A 22,580-nucleotide genomic window follows, 5' to 3' on the forward strand; every position below is an offset into this window, starting at 1 on the left:
ATTTAAAATATATTCAGACTAATATATCATTCTGTATTATTACTGTTTCTGTGTGATTTCCCGTTCTGAATCAGGAGAGAAAAGTGTGAATAAAGCGACGGACGTGCGCATGGAGGTTTACTGCTTCTGCAGTTTCTTCAAAGTCAAACTGTTCTACCAAAGTGAAATATCATTTAAAAAGAAATCAAATAAAAGTCATACAATCACACGTTTTGAGCACTATTTACAAGCATGACTAAGCATTAGCTCTATCATTTCACTGTCACCTTTATTAATGATGCCATACTACTCAAAGTAATATTTATGCTGTTAGAAAGGATTTACTACAACCCTTGAGGCTGATGTTTTGAATCTTCAAGGTGCTTAAAGATCACAGAAACTCAAGGCAGTTACAACAACAACGGTTTCAGTTTGCACAAAGTTTCACCTTTAAACCACAGTTTTCTAAAGGCGACTACAGAGCTACAGAAAATTACTTTGGATATCTCTAGTTTACCATAAACACTTGCTAAGACGTTGATCAACTTCCCGTTTGCTCTCTTCATCACTTTCATTGATACATTTCCCCATTTAAACGCCATCTAATCGTCTGTCTCGGCTTTTACATCTCCCTTGAAGATTCTGCTCAGTCTGTTCGGTAAACGTACAGCTACAATCAACTAGCCTAGATGTTTTCTAGCTTTAGATTTGGGACTGAAAAGGAATCAAGAAGACATCAAATCCAAAGACTAAGCACTCAATTCTTAACACTTTGAACCCTCCACAACATGCTACTTTCTAAAATAAACACTCAGTTATAACACCATCCAAACGTTCAACTATTATCTGTCACTGTTTGTGTCTGTGGAGCTTATAAGCTTCTCTGTTTCTGTGTTTCGATGGACTTTCTTTGTATTAAATAAGTATTCCACTCAGAAAAAACTCCTATTGATGAATTATTTAAATAATCAAATTTAAAGGTCCAGTGTGTCTGTTGGCAGAAATGGTATACTATTTAAAGCAGCTAATGAAAGAAAGAAAAACAGTAGCAGGAAATGTCCGCAAACTGGGGAGACGTTGAAGTCCCGGAGCTCTTCACTCCCTGAGCAGAGGATGAGATTAGCTGCATTACAGGGGCGGTGAATGATTGTTATTGCTACATTATGCCATTGTCATTGTATATAATGCGCTGCCGACGTGTATGTTATGTTTCACACCAAAGGTCAACGCTGTTGTGTTACATGAGTCGCCTTTTTTGCTTAGGGGATGCCTGCATGCTGTCTAAAATCACACAACAGGACAGCCTTATGCGGCTGTTTTTTGTTTCTGTGTGAAAATACAAAGGCGGTTTAAATAAGGGACCTTGTAGCGGCCCTATGGAGTACTGCGGGATGACGTTTTTTTAAATGGTGATGCAGAAGTCAAAGAGATTTTTTCTGTTGACTTTTGGATTTAGACGTTTATGATACTTATTTTGTCCAGCAAGATAATCTCCACAAATGAGCGCCACTTTTATGCTACTGAAGCGTAAATACAATCACCAGAAGTAAAAAGATAACGTTAAGCGTCACCATAACAACAAGGCTGTAACACCATGTTTGGCATGATAACGGTCTATAGACTAATTTAGCCACTTTTTTAGCAACTGCCTTTTATAACACACAAAAAAGCTTCAAAATTTACTGACGTATTAAACGTCAAAGGAACAAATGTCAGAGTCTCTTAAGCTTGTGTTAACCACAGACCTTATTTAAGGCTTCTGACCAAAAACTCATTCAAAAAACATTTGACTTTAGGATGAGGGAACCAGGAGTGCTAAAATGCCAATTCATCTGCAGTTTTTAGGACTCATTCCTGCACCACTCTGTGTAAAAAAGGCTACTGACTCTGGATAGGCCCATTAACATTTTTGCATCGACCATAACTCTCATGCTTGGCATACAGAAGAAGTTTCCACTAAATCCTACACACTGGACCCTTAAGGTAGAATCTGTTTTCACAATATATTTTGAATCCAGGTATAGAGTTAGACTAATCCAAAAATCTACATTCATAAAATACTAAAATATAACTTTACAGCAGCAGAATGTGTTAACTGGTATAAACATGAGATATGACTGACAGGGAATGAACACTCAAACAGCATTTCCCATGTTCAGTCATTTTAAGGTGAAAAGACACAAAAAAAACCTCAATGTGCCAATGTCATTATAATATGCCAACTCAACCAAACAACCACCTTTTTAAAATTGAAAAAGACAACTTGAATAAATTTAAAAAGTTCACCTTCACTGAAACCAGGAAACAATCTGGCAGCTTTTCTAAAAAATATAATATCGCCATAGCACTTTTTAGAGTAGGAGCCTGTCCTCTTTCTGTAACACTTCATTACAAAGTGAAAGTTCACAACCTGCAGGTAGGAGCCAGTCCCCAGATCTACCCAATAAAGAAAACCTGTCTGAATATGGCACAAATAAAAACAACCAAAAAACTACATTAAAGGTTAGGTCGAGAAAAATAATTGCACTGTAAAACAGTAAGAGAGATAAAAGGCATCTTTTATAGGCCAGAAAAAAAATTAAAATGTTAGTTATTCTGGATGATACAGTATGTGGATCTCAAACACTAACCTAAGTACATCCGCACTTCTGTTTCATTAAAACTAGACTAGATTTTATTTAAATGTACACATTTCACTCAGAATTTTCAGATTTTGTAGTGGTTTTGTTTCTACGTCTTTTCTATTATTTTCCGCAATATTGAATTATGGACTGTAATCAGCCTTTACAAACCTTTTGAACTTTGATTTAAAAATATTCTACTTACGCAGCCATAGTCTGTAACTGATTAATTTGCAAAGTAAAGAATCAACATGACCCACTGAGATGTTGCCAGGATTCAGTCTGAGGTTTGATGGACTGACAAACCACAGAGATCTGGATCGCTGTCTGGATAAAACTCTTACTCAATGATGGGAGCTGAGCGATCGTTGGTGACTGTTTTTCGGAGTCGGATGTGGGCAAATGGATTCATCCTGAAAGGAGGAAATGAAAACAAAAAGTGTGAGAATCGCATGTTATATAACCTGGCAATTAAAGAGATACTGTCGTACAGTGTTTCTAAAATGAGGGTCCAGGTACCCTTACAGGTACTTTGGAGTCTTTTGGGAGTATATGTGAGATTTTTGCAGTCATGCATAATTTCTTAAATAATTATATTATCATAAGTTCAATTCAAAAAAATAAATGCAAGTTTGATGAAAAAAAACATTTTACATTCAGTATTCCTATTTTCAATTGTTAACAGCAGTGAACTGTCCACTGCCAAAACAAATGCAATCAGAACCAAGTTTAGGTTTAGGTTTACTGTGGGTTTCAAAGTAAATTATTTAGCGATTTGCAGGGTAATTAGCTTAAATAAATATTTTAAAGTAGGTACATTATTGAAAAAAAAGACAACCATTAAATTAGTATTGTACATATACAGCTGTGGGAATTGCAAGGTTAAAAAAAACCCCAAAACTTAGTTTACATATTTCCATCGCTAAGCGCTACATCACATGTTTCGTTACTCTGATTGGTTGTAGATCTATGCTGTTGTGTCCAGAGTACATGAAATCTACAGGTGTTTATTAAAAACAGAGGTGCCTCTGGTGGACATATGCAATCTGGTCTGGTGATGTCAGGCTTCCCTAAGCCCGATATTCCCTTTAAACTGACTGTGACATGTAAAATTGGTGGAATGTCCCTTTAAAGACACACAGAGCAGCTTTGATATGATAAAAGTTACCTGGTTGGGGACGGGGGAGGAGAGACCAACTCTGCAGTGATCTGTATGTGAAGAAGAAATAAACCTCCATCATTACGAAGCCTCTGAATCTCTTCCATTAACAACGAGGCTCAGTCTGGACAACAAATTGACCTTTGACCTCTTTCCCAAAAGTTTCTCGTTTCTGACCTTGTTGCTGTCGGCCATGCTGTATGGCCGCGGGCGGAAGGTGCTGACCCTCTGGGGAGGAAGGGAGCGCTCCTCCTCTGACTCCGGGGTGAGCGCTGGGAGAGCTGGAGACACCAGTTTGTCGAGCTGTCCCGTACTGGTGCTGTTAGCCTTAGATAAGAAGAGGGAGCTGGACGAGAGGTCAGACAGAGAGGAAAGAATATACGAGGAAAGAGACAGAGGAAACACGATGAGAGGCGAGAGATGATAGTTTTGCGTGAATTCATCAACAAAGCTGTTGGTGTTGGAAGTGAGCGTGTTGGGGAAGCGGCGGTGGAAAGACTGAGAGGGCGAACTCTCAGCAAGTTTCATCCTGTGTGCACTTTCTGTGTGTCTGAGTGATATTAGTTTCAACATGATAATAATAATAATAATAATAATACACTTTATTTATGAAATTAATCAGGCAATTTGAAGAAAAAAAGAAACTGCAACCCCAACAATAACATAAATACCTTTTATGAAGCAAATAAGCAAAAGTTGGCAGTTCAGTGCCCAAAAAATGCACTGAGGCATATAAAATCAGACAATTAGTATAAAACAATAATAAATGAGTAAAATACTTGATGACAGTATAAGATGATAATTATGATACTAAAATAAAACATATTTAAAATGAACAGTGTGCTAAAATTAATAAAAGACTTTCTTGAACAGATATGTTTTAATAAGTGATTTAGAGGATGTTACTGATTCTGCAGTGACCCCAGTAAGTTTTCTGCGAGTCAGTCAGTGTTACAACTTTTTACTTTTCAAAGTATTGCTGGTATACTGAGCTGTAAAAAAAACTAAAAGGAAGTAAAGGAGCATTTTTGTCATTAACAGCTTCAAAGGTCATCCATAACCTTGATGAGATGTGATGTTTGTTCTTTAACTTACCTCTCGAGGTGATCGATCTTACTCTGTGTGGACTGAGTGTAGGAGAAAGGGAACCAGCCTTTCCTGTAAGGACAATTTACAAAATGTGACTTTTGATGAGTGAAGAAAACAAGAGTGTCAAGTAGCAAGTCAGTCCATGTGGGAAGAAAAAAACCACAAAAACAAAAACACTGTTGTATGAATATAAACTTGTCAAGCTGGTGCCAGAGAGAAAGAGAGAAACATGCAATATGAGGAGTAAAAAGCTAATGCAAGGCTGTAAACAAACTAACACTGTAATCAAATTACTTTAACGACGCCACCACAACGAGATGACATTTTGTAGTCTCATCTAGCCACTTGTTAGAGACCGTCTTTTTTAAGCTTCAAATTTTACTGTTGGACAGCCTGGAAAACCTTCATACATTCATATGATGACATTAGAGGTAATCTGAGGCTTTGATTCAATAATGAAAAACCATAACCCCAAAACTGATGTTAAAGATTTTAAACAGACAAATCCAAAGCAACACACAACCCAGGCATAACATTTCTTTCTTTAAATTAAAAAAAGTGGGGTATTTACTGAAGGATTTTATGTCATAGAATTTTTTTTTACGTATTTAACCACAAACTTATATAAGTGAGTTACCAACATGGGAACCAGAGACTCTTTTCTGGGTTTTTGGACTCATTTCTTGCACATACCGTCCAGTTCGTTCATTTTGACCGTAGTGCCACCCGTCTCTGGGCTCAGAGATGAGCAGGGCGATATTGTCACCAGGCAGGAAGTGCAGTAAGCAAGCCCCGCTCCCTACGCCGCCGCCCTCCGATGGTCCTGGAGTGTGAGCGAACAGGGCCTCCACACGGCTAGGTCCAGATAACGGCAGCATCCTCGGGAGGCTGGAGCCTAGGTAGAGGACACAGTTAGAGAAAAACTTAACATCACACCCCGTTTAGATACTTAGGCAACAGCCTTTTTATGTATATTCCTTTTAAATTCCTTATTGGCTGCTGCGTTAACGAAGATTCAAAGGCCTGCCATGCTGAGTTCAAACTGTTAGCCTATGAACAGGGGATTTGAAATAGTGCATGCATGTAGTCTAGAGCAGCAACAATTAAATGGTTAATCATGTAGTTGTCAATCCGTAAATTCCAAGGTTGCCACATGTTTTCATTGAAAAAAAATTCCCCTAATTTTTCATGACTTTTCAAAGATCCATAATAAAATTAAATGACAATTTACATCGTGTACCACATTCAGAACTGTATAGTGTACTTTACTCCAATGGTAAATTATTGTATGAAAATTAAACAGTGGCTATTTACAATCTCTAAAAGTTGGTTTTGTTTGTTTTACATTACGCAGAAGGTTATCCATTAAAGATAACATAATTCCATGACTTTTCTGAAATTTTCAAGGATTTCATGACTATGGTACCCTGAAATTCATCACAAACTAATTTAATAATTACCAAATCCATCATTTTTTTGTGAAGAAAAGTGAAATTTACCTTCTAAAATGTGAATATTTTCTGGAGCCTTTACTCCTCTCTGACAGTAAACTGAATATCTTTGGGTTGTGGATAAAAAAATACACGATTCTCTTTGGCTTTTGGAAACAGTGATCAACATTTTTCTCTATTCTCTAAGATTAATAGATAATGAAAGCAATAGTTAGTTGCACCCTACTTTAATCCAGCATTGCTGCAATGTATCTCACTGATATTGACCTGACTGTTAAGTGTTCACTCTTCTGCAGCCATACGTATTAAAGTACTGCCAACGCAAAAACAGCATTTACTTTTGCTGCTACTTCACATAAAAAGATATATTTTTTGTTAGGAAGTAACAGAGTTTTAAAAAAGGATGTTGAAATTATTTTTGACATAATTCTTTCTCAAAACGGCTTGAATTTGTTTGACTGCACTGTAACACAAGTTGCTTTTCCTTTGTATTCCTGACACAGTGACTGTTTTCTGTTTACTGTATTTGAATGTCATAATGAATAACAACAGTAACAGTATGAATGTGTGATTCACTCATGGTCATAGGTATATATTTTCGGAGGCGTGAGAGTCCTTCGTTGTCTACATGCAGGCATGTAAGGAGGCTCCAGAGTGTCTGAAAGTTAAGATACTGTAACATCAAGACCTTATAGATGTTTACACTCTAATGTTTGATGCATCTGACATGTGAATCATCGCTCTGTTACTTTAAGGTTTGATATGTCTTTGTCCATACACGTGCTGTACCAAGAGCTTCTCGCATCTGATTTGTGTGGGGCTTTTTTTATAAAATCACATGATTACCAAACCAACTTGGACTAAAACCTTAAAGATTACAACTTAAAAGGGGGGACACTCGAACATGAAGAGGAGACTTATCCCATCTTACCCTGAAAGCCGCCCAGCCTCATTTCACTGACAGGTCTCCTCGGCAGTGGAAGTGTTGCTGTTGCGCACATGTCAGCAGTCTTCAGCCAGGGAATATGTGACGGAGATGAGGTGTTGCTGCCTCCTGGTCCCACCTGTTGGTGCAGTAGCTGCACAGGAGTCATGGCCCTGGAGAGAGGAGCACTGTGGGGCAGTGGAGGACTGTGAGGAGCACTGTGGGGGATTGGGAGGGTCATGCCATGCAAGGTGCCGCTGGCCGGGGAGATCTGGCTGAGCGACATCACCGTGGAGGGGATGAGGCTTGGCGAGAGGTTGGATGTGTTGGTGGCCAGGAGGAGCGAGCTCTGCTGGGCCGAGCCGCTGGACGTGGTGGGGGTGGATGCAGCGGGGCTGGCGTTGCTGCTGGCGCTGCTGTCAGGGAGGGGGCTGGCTGAGGCACTGAGGGGTGTGCTGGTGTGTTGAGGAGACGCTCCTCGTGATGAACCTCCAGCAGCTCCTCCACTGGAGAGAGAGCGGAAAGTCTGAGGGGAGCCCTGAGGAGGACCAGTTTCACTCTGGGAGGAGGAAGATGGGAGCGAACGCTGCTGCTGGGAACGACTTGAGTCTCCATTCAACAGAGGAGGGACTTCTTGAACAGAAAGCCTCTGAAAAACCAAAGACAGATACTGTTAACTACTGAAATTAGAATTCACTGTTAAAATATAATATTGTGAATGTAGGGTTGGGGTTAATAAGTACCAGTGGTCTGGACTCAAGTCACCTGAATTAGACTTGAGTCAGACTTAAAGTCCCTTTAGCGGGGAAAATAAAAAAACGTCAGAAACCCAAGAAGAGCATAATAAAAACAATAAAATTACAGTAGGTGACAAAATGATACATAGGAAATAGAGAGAAAGACACAGAGAGGGAGTGTCTAGTGTGTAGGATTTATTGGCATCTGGCGATGAGGTTGAAGAGCTGAATTTTCTCCTGCGTGCCAAATGTACTGGAGAACTACGGTGGCCAGGTGAAAATGTGAAAATGTGAAATGGCCCTATCTAAAGACAGTGTTTGGTTTGTCTGTTCTGGGCTACTGTAGAAAAACATGGTGAACTTCGTGGAAGACGACCCACTCGATATATTGATATAAATGTCTTGTTCTACAGTAACGAAAACACAAGGATTCTTATTATCAGGTGATTATGGACAATTGAAAACATGGTTATGAACATTATATACAATTTCTTCCAACAGATGGCCCTAAACCCTACACACTGGACCTTTAGGAACATATTAGGACTTAATTTGGGACTTGGCACAGAGTTTAATAACCAAGACTTGAGAGTTACTTGTTACTTGTAAACAAATCATTTTGTCTCTCCTCTACCAGGAACAACTACTAACAGACTTGTTTTGTTGTTTTTTATTTCATACAGTCAATCCACCATGTAATCCCTCTGTGAGAACCAACAACATTGCGGTAGGGAACAAGATTAAGTTCAAAGAAAACATATCAACATCTGACAATGTATAAATAATAATGATCTGACCTGCTCTGGCTGCGCAGAGCCGATCTTGGTGTGGCGGAGGACCTCGGCTATCCCAGCGGCCCCTGAGCTTTGAGGCGCAGTGTGACGGAGCAGATTCAGAGCACGCTCAGGGAGTTTTGTGGGCTGAGAACACGACTGCTGCCAAGATGACAGTTTCTGTGACAGAAGCTCTCTCACCTGGATTAGATTCAAAAGAACAAAATGAGAAAAACACAACACTTAAAATGTATACCTTTTCCATTTTGTAAACAAACTAAAGTTGGAAAACCCAACAATGGGCCTTATGCAGCAACATTCTCTTAAATTTGTCTTATATTTTCGCTTAATAGAAAATAGAAGAGAATTTGACTCCAGATGCACCAAACACTCTTAACCATCCAAATCTGCTCTCAACAGGTGTGCTCAATGATGAATCTCACTTGATCTTAAATCACAGATTAACATAGGTTACGCCCATTAAACACTATATAAGGGCAGGTTTTGTGCCGTGTGCAAAGACTCTGGCACATGGCCAAGACTGGAGAGACGACACCAAAAAGGCTGGAGGAAGAAGAACTGATGTACTGTTAAATAAAGTTAAATTAAATGTGATTTCAGGAAGATGCATTTAGATATTAAAAGTAAAAGTACATATGCAAAAGGGTTTAAATTAATTTAATGAATCAAAATAATGAAAATAATGAAAAGAAACAGCAGCATTTCCTCAGCCATACAGTATATATGAGGTCTGGAACCACACAATGTTTTTTGCATTAAAAATGACTTGCATGAAAGAAATAGTTGCCGATTGATTTTCTAATTAAGTGCATAATTGTTTCAGCTGCACTTGTGTATTTTAATATTTTTGGTTGGTGTGAAAAATCACAAAATGTAAAGTAGTTATCCAATATTAGAAGTGTAGAAAAAGTGAAATATTTCCCTCTGAAGTGCATGCATTTTTGAATGTTCCTAAAATATAAATCTTATTTTTCCTTGTGTTGGACAACAATTTATGGACAGTGAAAATGAGATGTTTTTCTCTTATCTTGGTACGAGTACACTGTACTACGCGTAAAATTTTATCTTACCTAAGAAGAGCAAAAATAAAAACATGTTGGTGAATCCCAAAAATCAGTGGGTACAAACAAAATAAGAACAAATCCTGGATACGAGCAAAAATAAGAGAAAATGTGTTCATATATAGTTTCTTGCATGAGGCCCAATGTGTTTATCAGTCCTTCAGTACTTTCCAACTTCCCTTTCCCCACCTGAGACACCCAGCCACAAGCTGATTGCTTCCTAATGAACATGTGAATCTTCAGAATCAGGTTACAAAAACCACTGGTAGGTTCGGAACTATTTTTACCTGTAGATTAATACATTTGGCTCATAGAAAGCTGAAATAAATAAGTAAATGTGAGCAGATCACCTTAGAGTGGTAGTTGATGAGCAGTTTTGTGACACAACACTGTCTGTCCACCAGGAAGCAATATCGTCTCCTTTCCTCAGTGAGTGCAGACTTGTAACCCGCGGCAACCAGCGTGTCTAGCTCACCTTGGCGTCGACTCATCAGCTCCACAAACTGAAGAAAAAGAAAAAGTCAGAGATTTCACTGCAAACGTGAACATCTGAGAACATGCACATACCATCCTGCATTCACAATCACCTTCATACATGTTGAACTCAAAGATCGAGTGACCTTTAACGCACATTGTATGAAGAGAAGAATGTGTGACATGATTTCCTGCCTGTTGCACAATGATGAAATCTTGTTTCCTGCTGCCCCGGTGACCTTTTCTTCTACCATAACCCTCCAAGTGGCTTAACCCTCTCACCCTCTTATATCATTCATATTCCTTCCAGTAAAGACTTGTGCACTAAGTTGCATTTTAGAATCAGCTGAGGCAGATTGCTCTTTAATCGTATTCACACTGGCCTATTTCTTACACAAACACTCGGTTTTTTAATCTGCCGTAAGTCTGTGTGAGGTGTTTAGGATCTTTTTACACTTCACGTGTGTGCGTTTTACTGAAAACTTAAACATGTTTTTGTTTTTTTTCTCTGCTGCACACGTGGAGCTCTGGGCTTCACTTACCTGCATCTCTCTGTCTCCGTATTTGTTGGGGTGACGACTGCCCTGGCTCTTCCTGCGTAGTTTCTTCAGCTGGGACTGGCAGCGCTCGATAGACTCAGATTTTGACCTCCGCTCACTCTGATACTTCTTTAAGGTGGCCTGAGAGGGACGCAGCAAAAATCTTTATTTATTTTATACTTGTGGGATGAAAGGAAATTAAATTTATACGTTTATTTTATTATACATTTTATTTTTTTAATTTATGTACTTCAAGTTAACGTTTTTACAATTAATTTGTTACATTTTACACAATTATTCACATGTATTTATGAATTGTCCATTATTTATTCATTTAATGTCCCTTACTGAAATCTGAACTAGCTACACAAATTAACTTGCCTCCCACTAACTCACCTTCAAGTCAGAAAAATTAAACTTAACATTTTAACTAGGCAGAAAACCTGTTTTTCAAACAATTCATCAGAAAAGAGTGGAAGATTAAACTCACTGTGAGGTATTTAATATCCAGTTCCAGTTTCTGCTCTAACTGGGCGAGCAGCTCAGAGTGAAACAGTTTTAACTGTTGATAAAAAAAAATCCAGATGCAAAATTTTGAACCAAGAATGCCGACACAACATGAAACAGCACAGCTCTTCACAGAAAATGAAACCTGCTCTAAAGGCTGCGAAAATATTTTCTGTATGAACTCTAAAAGTTGTACTATTTCATGCAACTTGAAAGGAACAGTTCAACCAAAATCAAAAATACAGATTTTTTCTCTTACCTGTTCTGCTATTTATTAGTCTAGATTGTTTTGGTGTGAGTCGCAGAGCATTGGAGATCGGCTGTACAGATATCTGCCTTCACGCCACTAAAATAAAACTATATGGCATTCGACTTGTGGGGCTAAAAGTGCCAAAATAAAAATACATTTGAAAAACTCAAACAGCAATGGCTCTTTCCAGAAATCATGACCCAGATAATAAAAATAATCCTTGTTGCAAGCACTTTTAATGTAGGAACTATTTTCTTTTTACTGAACTACTCCTACCAACTGTATCACTGTGCAGAGGGAAATGTGCATGGGTAAATTATGAGACAATGTGGTAATTTTGTGTCTCTTTAAGATAATTTTCTCTTCACCTCCACCGTTTTGTGTCTCTTTGCAGTTCCTTTGCATCTCTCTGTGGTCGCTGTAATTCTCTTCCAGGTCAGTACATGTTAGTTTGAGTGACATTTTAATGGTAAAGGCCAGAGGGCCCCCTTGACACTTTGGAAGTATGCATCCACTGCTAGCTCACCCAGGACCAGTGAGCTAGCTAACTTTACAGCTCGACTGTGGAGGACGCCACTAATGTTTACATCTCAGGCTGTCACAAGCCTCTCGTCCATGAGTAGATGCATGTTTCCTTCTGCGCCGTGATTCACTTACATGAAACTGCTCACAACAAGATCTTTGGATTCTTTTGAGTAATCGGGTTGATTTCTGAAAAGAGACATTGCTGTTGAGTTTTTCAAATGTATTTTGTTGGTGCTTTGAGCACCACATGCCGATTGCCATCTAGTTCCATTATACTGGAGAAAAACACTCTGCAACTCACACCAAAACAATCGAGACTGAAAAATAGCACCATAGGTAAGAGGAAACATAAGTATCTTTTCATTTTAGAGTGAACTGTCCCTTTAAGCACTGCATTTTAAAATGGTTGCTAAAAACAATAATTTCAGCAACTGAGCACAGAGTCTTACCACGTCTTCCAGCTGCACCTGAATCTGTCTGTGGACCTCCGCCATCTGAAACAGTGTGTCTCCTGTGAGCAGCAGTGAAACAGGACAGTGAAGGCAACTTAATGTGTATTACAGATATAGTGTTTGATGTAGAGCTGCTTTTATTAGTTAGAGTGCATCTTTAACATGTCCAGAAAATCTTAAAACCAACATATCAACATACAACACATGAGTAAATGTGTTATAAAACATGCTGTTTTCAGACAGTTTCTCATTTACAAAGTGGCGGTCAGCTGTGAGTCCGTCCCTCTGTCACACAGCGCTGTAGTATGTGGCGGCTGGCATCTCGCCCTCCGACTCTCCTGCCTGCCTCCCCCGCTGTTTTCAGCATTACAATGAGATCATGTGGTGTTGTTAATCTCCCAACAATGACCCTACTCTCTCCCTCTCCCTCTGTTCTCTCCCTCTCTCTCTCCACATTTCCTCATTCCCTCTTGTCTTCATCTCCTCCCTCACCAACAGCACAGACCATTTTCTCTCCAGCTGTCACGTCGACTCTCTTAACTTCATTAGGTCCATCACTAATTTATTTTAATGTCCCCTTCAACACATAGTGCTTCCTCCACCAGACGCCCACTCACCCAGCTCTTTGGAGCCTTGACTGTCGCTCGCCAGCTCTCCGAGTTTCACCAGAGCGTCAAAGTACCCTTTGGCAGCCACAGTTACTCCTGAGGAAGAGAGTACATTTTACGGAAAACTGAAAGTATCTTGTTTAGTTACAACTCAAAGGCCAGTGGCATCTGTGTTTGACTGACCTGTCAGGGCTTTTTCGTAGTGTTTCCCCATGGTCACAAAGTTCTTCAGACTGGGGTTGAACTGGTCCAGAATCCCCTGTTGGCAACACAAAAAATACATATCGGCATATTATGGCACACATTTCCAGTGTGTGCAACTGTTTGTGTGACAAACAGGTATTTCAATTATTGAAACTATCTCAGAGAGGAGGGCAGACACGACAAAACCCACCTTATAGACGTTTTCTGTCATCTTGTTGACCTCTTCAGTTCGAGACATTCTTCCTTTCTTTGTTATCTGCTGCCACTAAGTATGACCGTGTTGTTTATTTGTGTTCTTCAGGGTCCTAGGCTTTACAGCAGACAGCAATCCTCTAAAGGAGAAGAAAAAATACACTGTAATTAGTGATAACCTCTCACAAAAACTCTAAAACTGTCACCCAAATCTTCCTAAATCCAGGTGTTTTTATAATAACCAGCAAAAAGAGAAACGGGATGTCAAAGCACTTATTTGCAGAGGTGGGACCAAGTCATTGTTCTGAAGACACAAGTACGACTAAAGCCCTTGAACTCAAGTCCCGAGTCAACTCCCAAGTCAGTGTAAGCAAATCAAATCCTGACTCAAGACCGACAAGTCCCAAGACCTAAACTTTGACTTTCAAGTCCTGTACAAGTTATAGTGTCCGCTTCACCTAATGTATTGCCATTTCAACCACAGAGTGATTATAAATCATATTGATAAAATGACTCTTTTGAAACCTGGATCAACATCACTTTTTCATACGCCTTTCATAAGTATCTGAACTTTACGCAAATTGGTTTAATTCTTCTGAAAACATGGATAAAAAGGCAATGAGCAATTTGGCAAGAAAAGTCCCGCAATTTTAAAAATATTAGTATTATTTTTTTTAAAAAAAGCTAGGGTAAAATGTCCAAAACTAAATTATATTCCTAATTATAATTACAGATTTAAAATTAATTTACAGAATTATTTTAATTTCTAAAGCACTTTTTCAGGTTTTCAGTTTTTTTTAACTAATATTTTGATAATTTTTGGGTCACTTCTTCTTAAATTGCTCATTGCCTTCTTCCCATTTCTTCAAAGAAATCAAACCAATTTGTTCTGGTTTATACGGTTAATAAATGCTCTTTTTAAAAACAAATTTGTTGAAATCAGTTTGTTAAAACAAGTTTGTTGAAACAAGCGGTGCAACTGAAGTTAATAATAAAAAAGTAGTGCAGACAGTGCACTGTCACTTCCATAACACTATTAACCAGTGCGACAACAGAAAACGTTTTGTGTTTTCTGTCCTCTACTGCATTTTCTCATCTCATATTGGAAAAAAATGTCTAACGTATCTAATGTATAACTTTCTCCTCACAAATTTGCTTGGGGGTAGCGTCAAGTATCTTTAAGTCAAAAGGCTCCAGTCTTAGTGACATCGCGAGTCATTGGTATTACAGTCCAAGTTAAGTTGCAAGTCTTTTTTGAATTTGTCAAGTCGTGACTTGAAGAGGACTTGAGTCCAAGTCATGCGACTCAACTCCAGACCTCTGCTTATTTGTATTTATCTGCACTTCAGCTGAAATGATTACTCAAACATTTGATTAGCTGTAAGACATTACATTAATCAATATCTTTGATAATATTTGATAATTGAAAATACCAAAAATTCACAGTTTTTAGCTTCTCGGATACTTTGCTGCTTGTATTTGTTATAAATGATACTAAATTCAACATATTTGGGTTTGGACAGACTGTTGGATAAAACAAGGAATTAATTATGAATTAATCATAAAAATGACACAATAGTATGTGTCACATATTGGAAAGGTCAACATGTACAGAGAGCCTTTTGAAAAACTGTACTATAAAATTGTGGGAGGTTTTATCATAACCAACTCGAAGCTTCTCCCTTGTTTTTAAGGACTAACTGTAAAGTTTTCACATGTCATATTTGACTACTTGATGCTTTCACTCTCTATGAAGAACTGAAAATGTGAGATTTAAATCAGCCAAAAAGGGTCAAAGGTCCAGCAACACTTGTAATAAGAACAAATTTATTGCATTCCCTTTGACTTATTCCCTTCTCCATGCACCGTGGATCACGTGAAGTTGTGCCAGCACTCTTTACCCTGCTTTAGTACATTTAAATCACGCAGAGGACTTTTAAGCCATCGAGTGATGAGGATGTCACGCTGTCTTGTCTCACAGCAGCAGTGTTATTTTCCCACGGATCTCACTCTGTCTCAGCTGCCAGTTTCTACATTATCGCTCCGCAACATTACAGCAACCCAAATATTTCTCCAAGACTCGTGTGCCAGACGAGTTATACCATTACAGATAAGAACAATGGGCTCCTCCAGGCCGAGTCACAGGTGTCAGAGCACTGAATAAACACGCGACAACCATGTTTCCTCGGCAGAGAGGACGATCAAGGGGGGACTGCTCCGGGGTCAAAGGATTTCCAGTCTGGATTTAATGGCAAAATGCTCATTTGGTTTTCCCAGTGCAGCCTCCTTTGTTATCACAGCGAGATTACAGAGAAAAACGTTGACCCAGATCAACTAATGGTATATGACACAAAGAAAACATTTCCAGACTCTTGCTCATTAAGGCCACCCTGGTGTAGTCTGTAATTTGTCAGGAGACCTGTAATAGTCTGCAGGATGAAACAGAAAAGGGGGAGCTTTGTGCAAACCTTGTGTTTTTTTTATTTAGTCTAAAGGACTTTGTAACTTTGCACTGTCTTTAAAAATAATTATAGGACACAAAAAAGTTTATATTCTAGCTTAGTGTGGTTTAACTCTAAGAAATAAAGTGTTGTTTGTTCTAGGATGCAACAGGAACAGTCTGCAGGTGGTTGGGAAACTGATACAGAAGGTGCATTCATGTGGTTTGGCCTCTTTAAATTTCTTCAAATGGTTCGGAAGCAAACATTGCAGATAAACAGCATTTACGGCACTTATTAAAGATAGTTTTTCATCCTATCAAATATCATTTTTGATCAGCAGATCCATTTTAATCAGAAGAAAAAATGCTAAATCATTTGTGTGACTTATTTTGCAAGCAAAAACGCCTTGAAAAATCTTCACAATTGCTGTTTTTTCTCTGTTTTATGTGATAATAAACTGAAAAACTTTGGGGTTTATCAATTATGTTTGGACAAAAAGAAGAAAAAAGAAGTGCATTTTAGGGATTTGTGTAAAAACTTGAAATTAATGTTGGTTCTAAAGCTATATCCTCGTGAAAACAGCTGCCACATATCTACTTATTGCATTTTTCTAAAGATTGATAAATGACTTAAATATTGTGGCTAAAACAGATTTTTAGTGCTAAATCAGGCTTTTATGACACTCCATGGCATCCACAACTACATAAAAGCCTTTTAACTCATGGAGTCAAATGCAAGAGAGAAAAAAAAGAAAGAAAATTAAAGGCTACAAAATCTCACTGCACATACAAACATGCATAAATAATTTAGGTAACTACAGACTGGATGTTTTTCCTGAATAAAAAAAAAAAAAGCACCCTGCCATTTGCCCACAGCCCAGTAACAGCTACCTGTTGATCTCTCAGCTTCCATTTGTAAAACAGTAACATAATTCAGCTACTTAAAAAAAAGAAAGTTACATACCTTTTCTGATCTCATTGTGGGAAACGATAAAAGCTTCCTGCGCGTCTTTGAGTGTTAAATGAACAGTACAAACACCCCCTCTTTTCTTCCCATTAGGCTACTTTCCCTCTCCGTTAGTTAGTGGGGGGTTGTTTCATCCAGCAGAGCACTAAATCTCAACTCCCCTCCACCCCTTTTTCACATGGCCCTCTCTCCTGTTTTTTCTCCTCTCTCTCTCTTCCTCTCTCCCACACTTTCTCTCCCTCTCTCTGCCTCTCCCTACTCCCAGGAATCGGGGTCAGATATTTGGTGCCGTTCAGTACCTCTCCTCATTACTGAGCCGATTATCAACATGCCTTCACGCCCGCAAGAACCGGCCAGAAAAACCACCACCGACACAAAACCCCCGCCCAGTACAACCAGCTCCCTGCCGTTGGAAGCCCCAGTCAGCCTCCCTTTCTGTGTCCGCCTCTCTCTCTGTCACTCGGGCAGAATAACAATGAGCCAACGGGACCTCGTCTGAATAGGAGCAGGAGGAGAATAATGACTTGAACTTTTTAAGCCAGAGACAGAGCAGCGCATGCAGGCCTATCACTGGCCTACATACATCCCCGGACCATCACATATTCCAGCTCCCCATTCTCACAGAGGAGGAGGAGGAGGAGGAGGTGCTGCAGGGCCCTTCATTTACTGCAATAAACTGCTGAGAAGATTAAAGGCTCGTGTAAGAAGTAAAGGTGCTGGAGAGATTTGAAAGTGATGGAAAAAAAGTCCCCTATCAGTTTAGGAATCAAAGTATATTTACTCAACTTAAAGGGTCAGTTCACCCAAAAAAATAAAATTAAATTAAAAAATCATCAATCTGTACTGTTTTGATGTGAGTTGCCGGGTGTTGGAGGTTTTGGCAGAAGAGATTTCTGTCTTACCTCTAATATAATAGATTAGACGGCACTCGGCTTGTTGTGCTCTCGTGCCAAAAAAATGCTGTTTGAAAAACCCAACAGTGATGTGTCTTTCCAGAAATCATGACCTGTTCACCCCGGATAATCTGCAGACCTTGAAGTGAGCAGTTTCATTAAGAACTATTTTCTCTCAACCGAACTACACCCACCAATCGTATCACTGCACAGGAGGAAGAGTGCATCTACTCAAAGAGACTCATGCTTGTGACAGCACAAAATGTAAACATTAGTGGCGTCCTCTTCGGCTGAGCTGTTACGCTAGCTAGCTCAGTGGTGCTAGGTGAGCTAGCTGTACGCTTCCTTCTGTGAGGCGATTCATTTGGTATAAAGAAAATTCCTACACAAAACTGCTCACAACAAGGTCTGTGGATCATCTGAAGTGACGAGGTCATGATTTCTGCAAAGAGACATTATGCTGAATTTTCAGATGTATTTTTTTTATGTTTTGATCACCTTAATCCGGGTGCCATGTAGCTCCATTATGTTGGAGAGAAGTTAGTCATCTCTGGTGCAGATATCTACAACAATCGGTAACTCACACTAAGAGTATTTAGATTTAAGTGGAAAATTATATATTTTTGATTTTGGGGTGAACCGTCCCTTTAAGGAAAATCTCGAATACTTTACTTAACTTTACTTTACTTACTACTTAACAGTTTTACTTACTTTTATATTTCAGAGGTAAATAAATTGTACTTTTCACCCTACATTGTTTATATGATTACTATGCATATTCAGATTGTTACAAAATATAAATTACTGAATAAATTCTGATACATGATTATAGGTTAAGCCAACCAGCAACATATAAAGTAATTAAAATAAGCTTCATCTTTACCAGCTGCAACGTTAAAGGGATGAATGCATAAATGCGTCACTAATCCAGTAATAAAATATATATCATTCTGAAATGGGCCATTCTGCATAGTGTGTACTTTTACTTTAAGTTTGCCGCTTATACTTAATTTGAATGCAGGACTTTTATTATTAACATTTACACATTTTTTCACTGATGTATTACTATTTTTAATCAAATGAATATAACCTTCCCCACAGGCTGTAGCTTAGTTTGTTGTTGTTTTTTTTTTACTGAGGTATTAACCATGTATATATACTCCAGTACATTTTTTACGCACTGCACCAGAGCCATAACTCTGAGGTACTGAGGTCCTAAGTAATTAAATCTTTACTAACTATACCCATCAAATAATTGTAGTAGAGGGAAGTATTTTCACCTAAAATGTTGCAGTGGTATCAAAACATTCAAGTCAAGTGTCAGTGTTTCATAACTTTGCATTACATACATATGTAAAGGCCATAAAGCTAGAATTGTACACATCACCTCTAGAAAAATCCACTCTGACTGAAGCCATTTGTGTTGCAGTTGCAGGTTTTTCCCAGGTGGTGGCGATAGTGTGACATCACTTCCTGTAGCGATTCCCCTGCATGACACCAAACAGTCAGCGTGGTTAAACAAAAGCAGACTGTAGCGTAACACTGTAGTAAAACAGTAAAACTGCATCTTTAAAGGGACACTTCAACCCCAAATCTTCTTTTTTTTTAATTTAACTTTAACACCAAAACAGGCAAAAGGAAACAAAAAACATTTATAAATAGGTGATTTATAATGTTGACAGTTTCACTCAATTTTGACTGAAGCTAATAAATTTCAGCACAACTACAAAAAAAAAAGCTCAACTCAGGTGTTACTTTACAGCTGTCAAGACCTCACCTCATCACTGCAGAACATCACCGCTCCACACAACTGGCACCAATAACCACAACAGTTAAACCCACATCGAAAAATAAACAGATCAAAGTGTCTTAACTCAGTCGCGAGCTGTCGGGGACCAAAAAACGAGACTTCACCTCTTCCCATCATCAGAGAAGCCTCCAGTCTATCAGCCGTGGCAGCAGCGGGCGCTCTGTGGGGTTCTGGGTCACTTGGTTCAGAGTTGAGGGGACATTGGAGCGTCTGTGGTCTCGTGTCCTTGGACCTGAGCCGTAAAACTGTTTGTGTCGGCTCGCTTCCTCCAGGGCCTAATTCACACACACTAAGGAGATTGACAGACAGGAGAACCTGGCTCACACTGACCTATTAAAACAACAAAGATGACTCATCACTTACATCTGTTTATATCTTTACTTGGAATGAGTCCAACTGTGTCGTGTAAATAGCATCTCAGACTAATGTCCTGCCAGGTCATGGGATATGAGACAAGTGTCACCATATGAAGAGATAAAGCTGTCTTAGAGGTATGAAAAAAAAAACAGTTCAAACATACCTGAAAAATATCTAAGTTCTGCATTAAAAAATACCTAAGATCCAATAACGAGGATCATAGAAGGAAGTTTAATTTCTAAAATCAGTACGCTCGCACTACATTAAAGCAGATGTATGTTTCAGTATATGGAGTCAAACTTTTTGGATAATGACTTCAAATGCAACTCAAGTATTATTCAGTTTAAACGAAGGTATAAAAAAAATTATGGGACACTGAATTTTCTGAGTAATTTAATTGACTGTTTCTGATGTTATTGTTAATATGGATTGTGAAAAAATAAAGGTAAACATAGAAAGGTTGGCCATTTGTATCTGTATCTACAGAAGCTCCTGTTATTAGTAAGAAAGGGGCAGGTAATTTAACTTTTTCTTCTTCCCATTCCTGTTTGTTCATGAATGTGTAATGTATGACGAGAAAAAGTGTATCATGGATTTTGTTATTGTTTTGAAAATTACACACTGAAATGAGCAAATAAACCAAAAATGAATGAATGAATAATTTGGGATACTTACTTTCTTCTGAAAGTGCACAGATGAAGTAAATCTGTGTAAAAGCCATCGACCCCTTTTGAATTCCCCCATTAAACCTAAATGAGAAATGAGAAGACGTAAAGGTTAACTGAGGTGCAGATGGTACAAAAATGCTACTTTGTACATTGAGATATATAATCAAAGCTGGAGGAAGTACTCAGAACTTTTACTAAAGTAAACATAACAATACGACTGTGTAAAAATATTCTGTTAAAAGTCAAAATCGTTGTAAAGTATCGTACTAAGTACTACAGAATTAGCATTAACATTAACATATCCTTAACCCTTTGAAACCTCAACAAATAAAATAAAACAAAACAAATTTTAAAATAGAAAAATAAATTTAAAAAACAACAAGGAATGACCTGGAAAAAGTGCTTTAAAATTATAATAATTCTAAAAATTAAATCTGTAATAATATGTAATAATACCCCCCAAATTGCTCAAAAAGTAAAAGTACACATTATGCAGAAAAATACATATTATATTATTCAATTACAATCTTTGATGCATTAATGTGTACATCACGTTAATGTTGCAGCTGGTAAAGGTGGAGCTCATTTTTATTATATCCTGTTGAATAATTCAATCTTTAATAATACACCATGACTTATTTGTTGATTTAGATTTTGTATTTATAATATAATGTAAAAGGGAACGTTGTCAGATAAATGTGGTGGAGTAAAAAGTATAATATAAAGTATTAGTAGTAGAGGTGTTAGTAGAAGCAGAAGGTGCTATCTGGGTTGCATCTTTGACAGGAACTAAGAAGGAGCTTCTACAGCCTTGAAGATTTTGGGCAAAGTAAATGCCAGAACTAGAAATGTCGCCAGGACGTCCAGATTACTGGACAGGGAATGAGACTGCTGGCCTCCTGCTCCATCCAGAGTCACGCGGACGAGGCCGTTAGTTCATGACACTGGGACCATAAAGGGACTGGTAGTGCTCGGGCTGATTTACATGAGTCATGTTTTGGGAGATCTCAGTTCTTTTAGCACCAGTGACTCCCAGTTGAAGATAAGAGTGCTTCATATCAACTTAAAATGGTCAATTGGATCTTAAATGGCAAATCTTAAATGTTTTAGGTTTCTTTGATCAATCCTGGAGCTACAGAGTGAACAGAACCGGCAAGCCTTTGACGAAATGGTCAACTTGACGAATGTGCTTGGTCTGGCACTGTTGACAGTGTCTTACATGTTCATATTTTGACTACTTTAGTTTAATTTTTTCAGTTTAACTAAACTTTAAAAGGTCCAGACAGTACTTTGACACTGGTGATTTAAATGTAATTACACATAAAGAGACAGACAGAGTACGTGTCACAGAGCCGGGGCACAAACTTTAACCTTTACACTCTGATTTAATCCTCGATACTCAACGACGGGCGTCACAAGACCTGAAACGTAAGCTCTTATAATCAGGACGGTTGAGTTCAAGTGTATCATATCGGATCGTAATCTGAACTCGTCTATGTCACTTTGGAAATGTTAATATGAAACATATTAAACATACAAACAGAACATAATTGTGGTTTGTGGTTGTGGTCAGAAATGTACAACGTTGACATTTTCTTCAGGAAACTGGGCAGAATCCAAAGAAAATGCAAAACAAAAATGATCATGTTTAGAAATGTGCAACTAATTCTTTTGTAGGCCAGGAGAAATGCATTTTGAAAATTAAAAATTAATATGGCTTTGGTACCCAGTGTGACTGAAGCTTTTATCTAATGTTAATTTATAAATGTCTGCCCTGTACTAAACATGCTGGCTCCATTGTTTGTTTGCCGCTTTGTCTTTAAATCAGCCGTCTGCCTCGCTCGGCCTGTCAGTCAGACTGGAAGAGACGAGGAACTA

General features: G+C 38.4%; 1 protein-coding gene across 1 annotated transcript; it reads right to left on the minus strand.

The window, feature by feature from the left end:
* Positions 1-2,271: 2,271 nt before the first annotated feature.
* On the minus strand, positions 2,272-17,277 carry zgc:158689 (uncharacterized protein LOC791177 homolog). Its single transcript, XM_042490187.1, has 15 exons — positions 16,972-17,277; positions 13,566-13,707; positions 13,355-13,430; positions 13,181-13,267; positions 12,561-12,622; positions 11,320-11,391; positions 10,833-10,970; positions 10,167-10,319; positions 8,759-8,935; positions 7,231-7,873; positions 5,542-5,743; positions 4,855-4,917; positions 3,937-4,105; positions 3,769-3,809; positions 2,272-3,013 (listed from the first exon to the last, which is right to left on the minus strand). The coding sequence occupies exons 2-15, from the start codon at positions 13,611-13,613 to the stop codon at positions 2,941-2,943; spliced, it is 2,004 nt and encodes a 667-aa protein (XP_042346121.1). The 5' UTR covers positions 13,614-13,707; positions 16,972-17,277; the 3' UTR covers positions 2,272-2,940.
* Positions 17,278-22,580: the final 5,303 nt, after the last annotated feature.

This window comes from Plectropomus leopardus, chromosome 7 (assembly GCF_008729295.1).
Source record: "Plectropomus leopardus isolate mb chromosome 7, YSFRI_Pleo_2.0, whole genome shotgun sequence".
Taxonomy (NCBI): Eukaryota; Metazoa; Chordata; class Actinopteri; order Perciformes; family Serranidae; genus Plectropomus; species Plectropomus leopardus.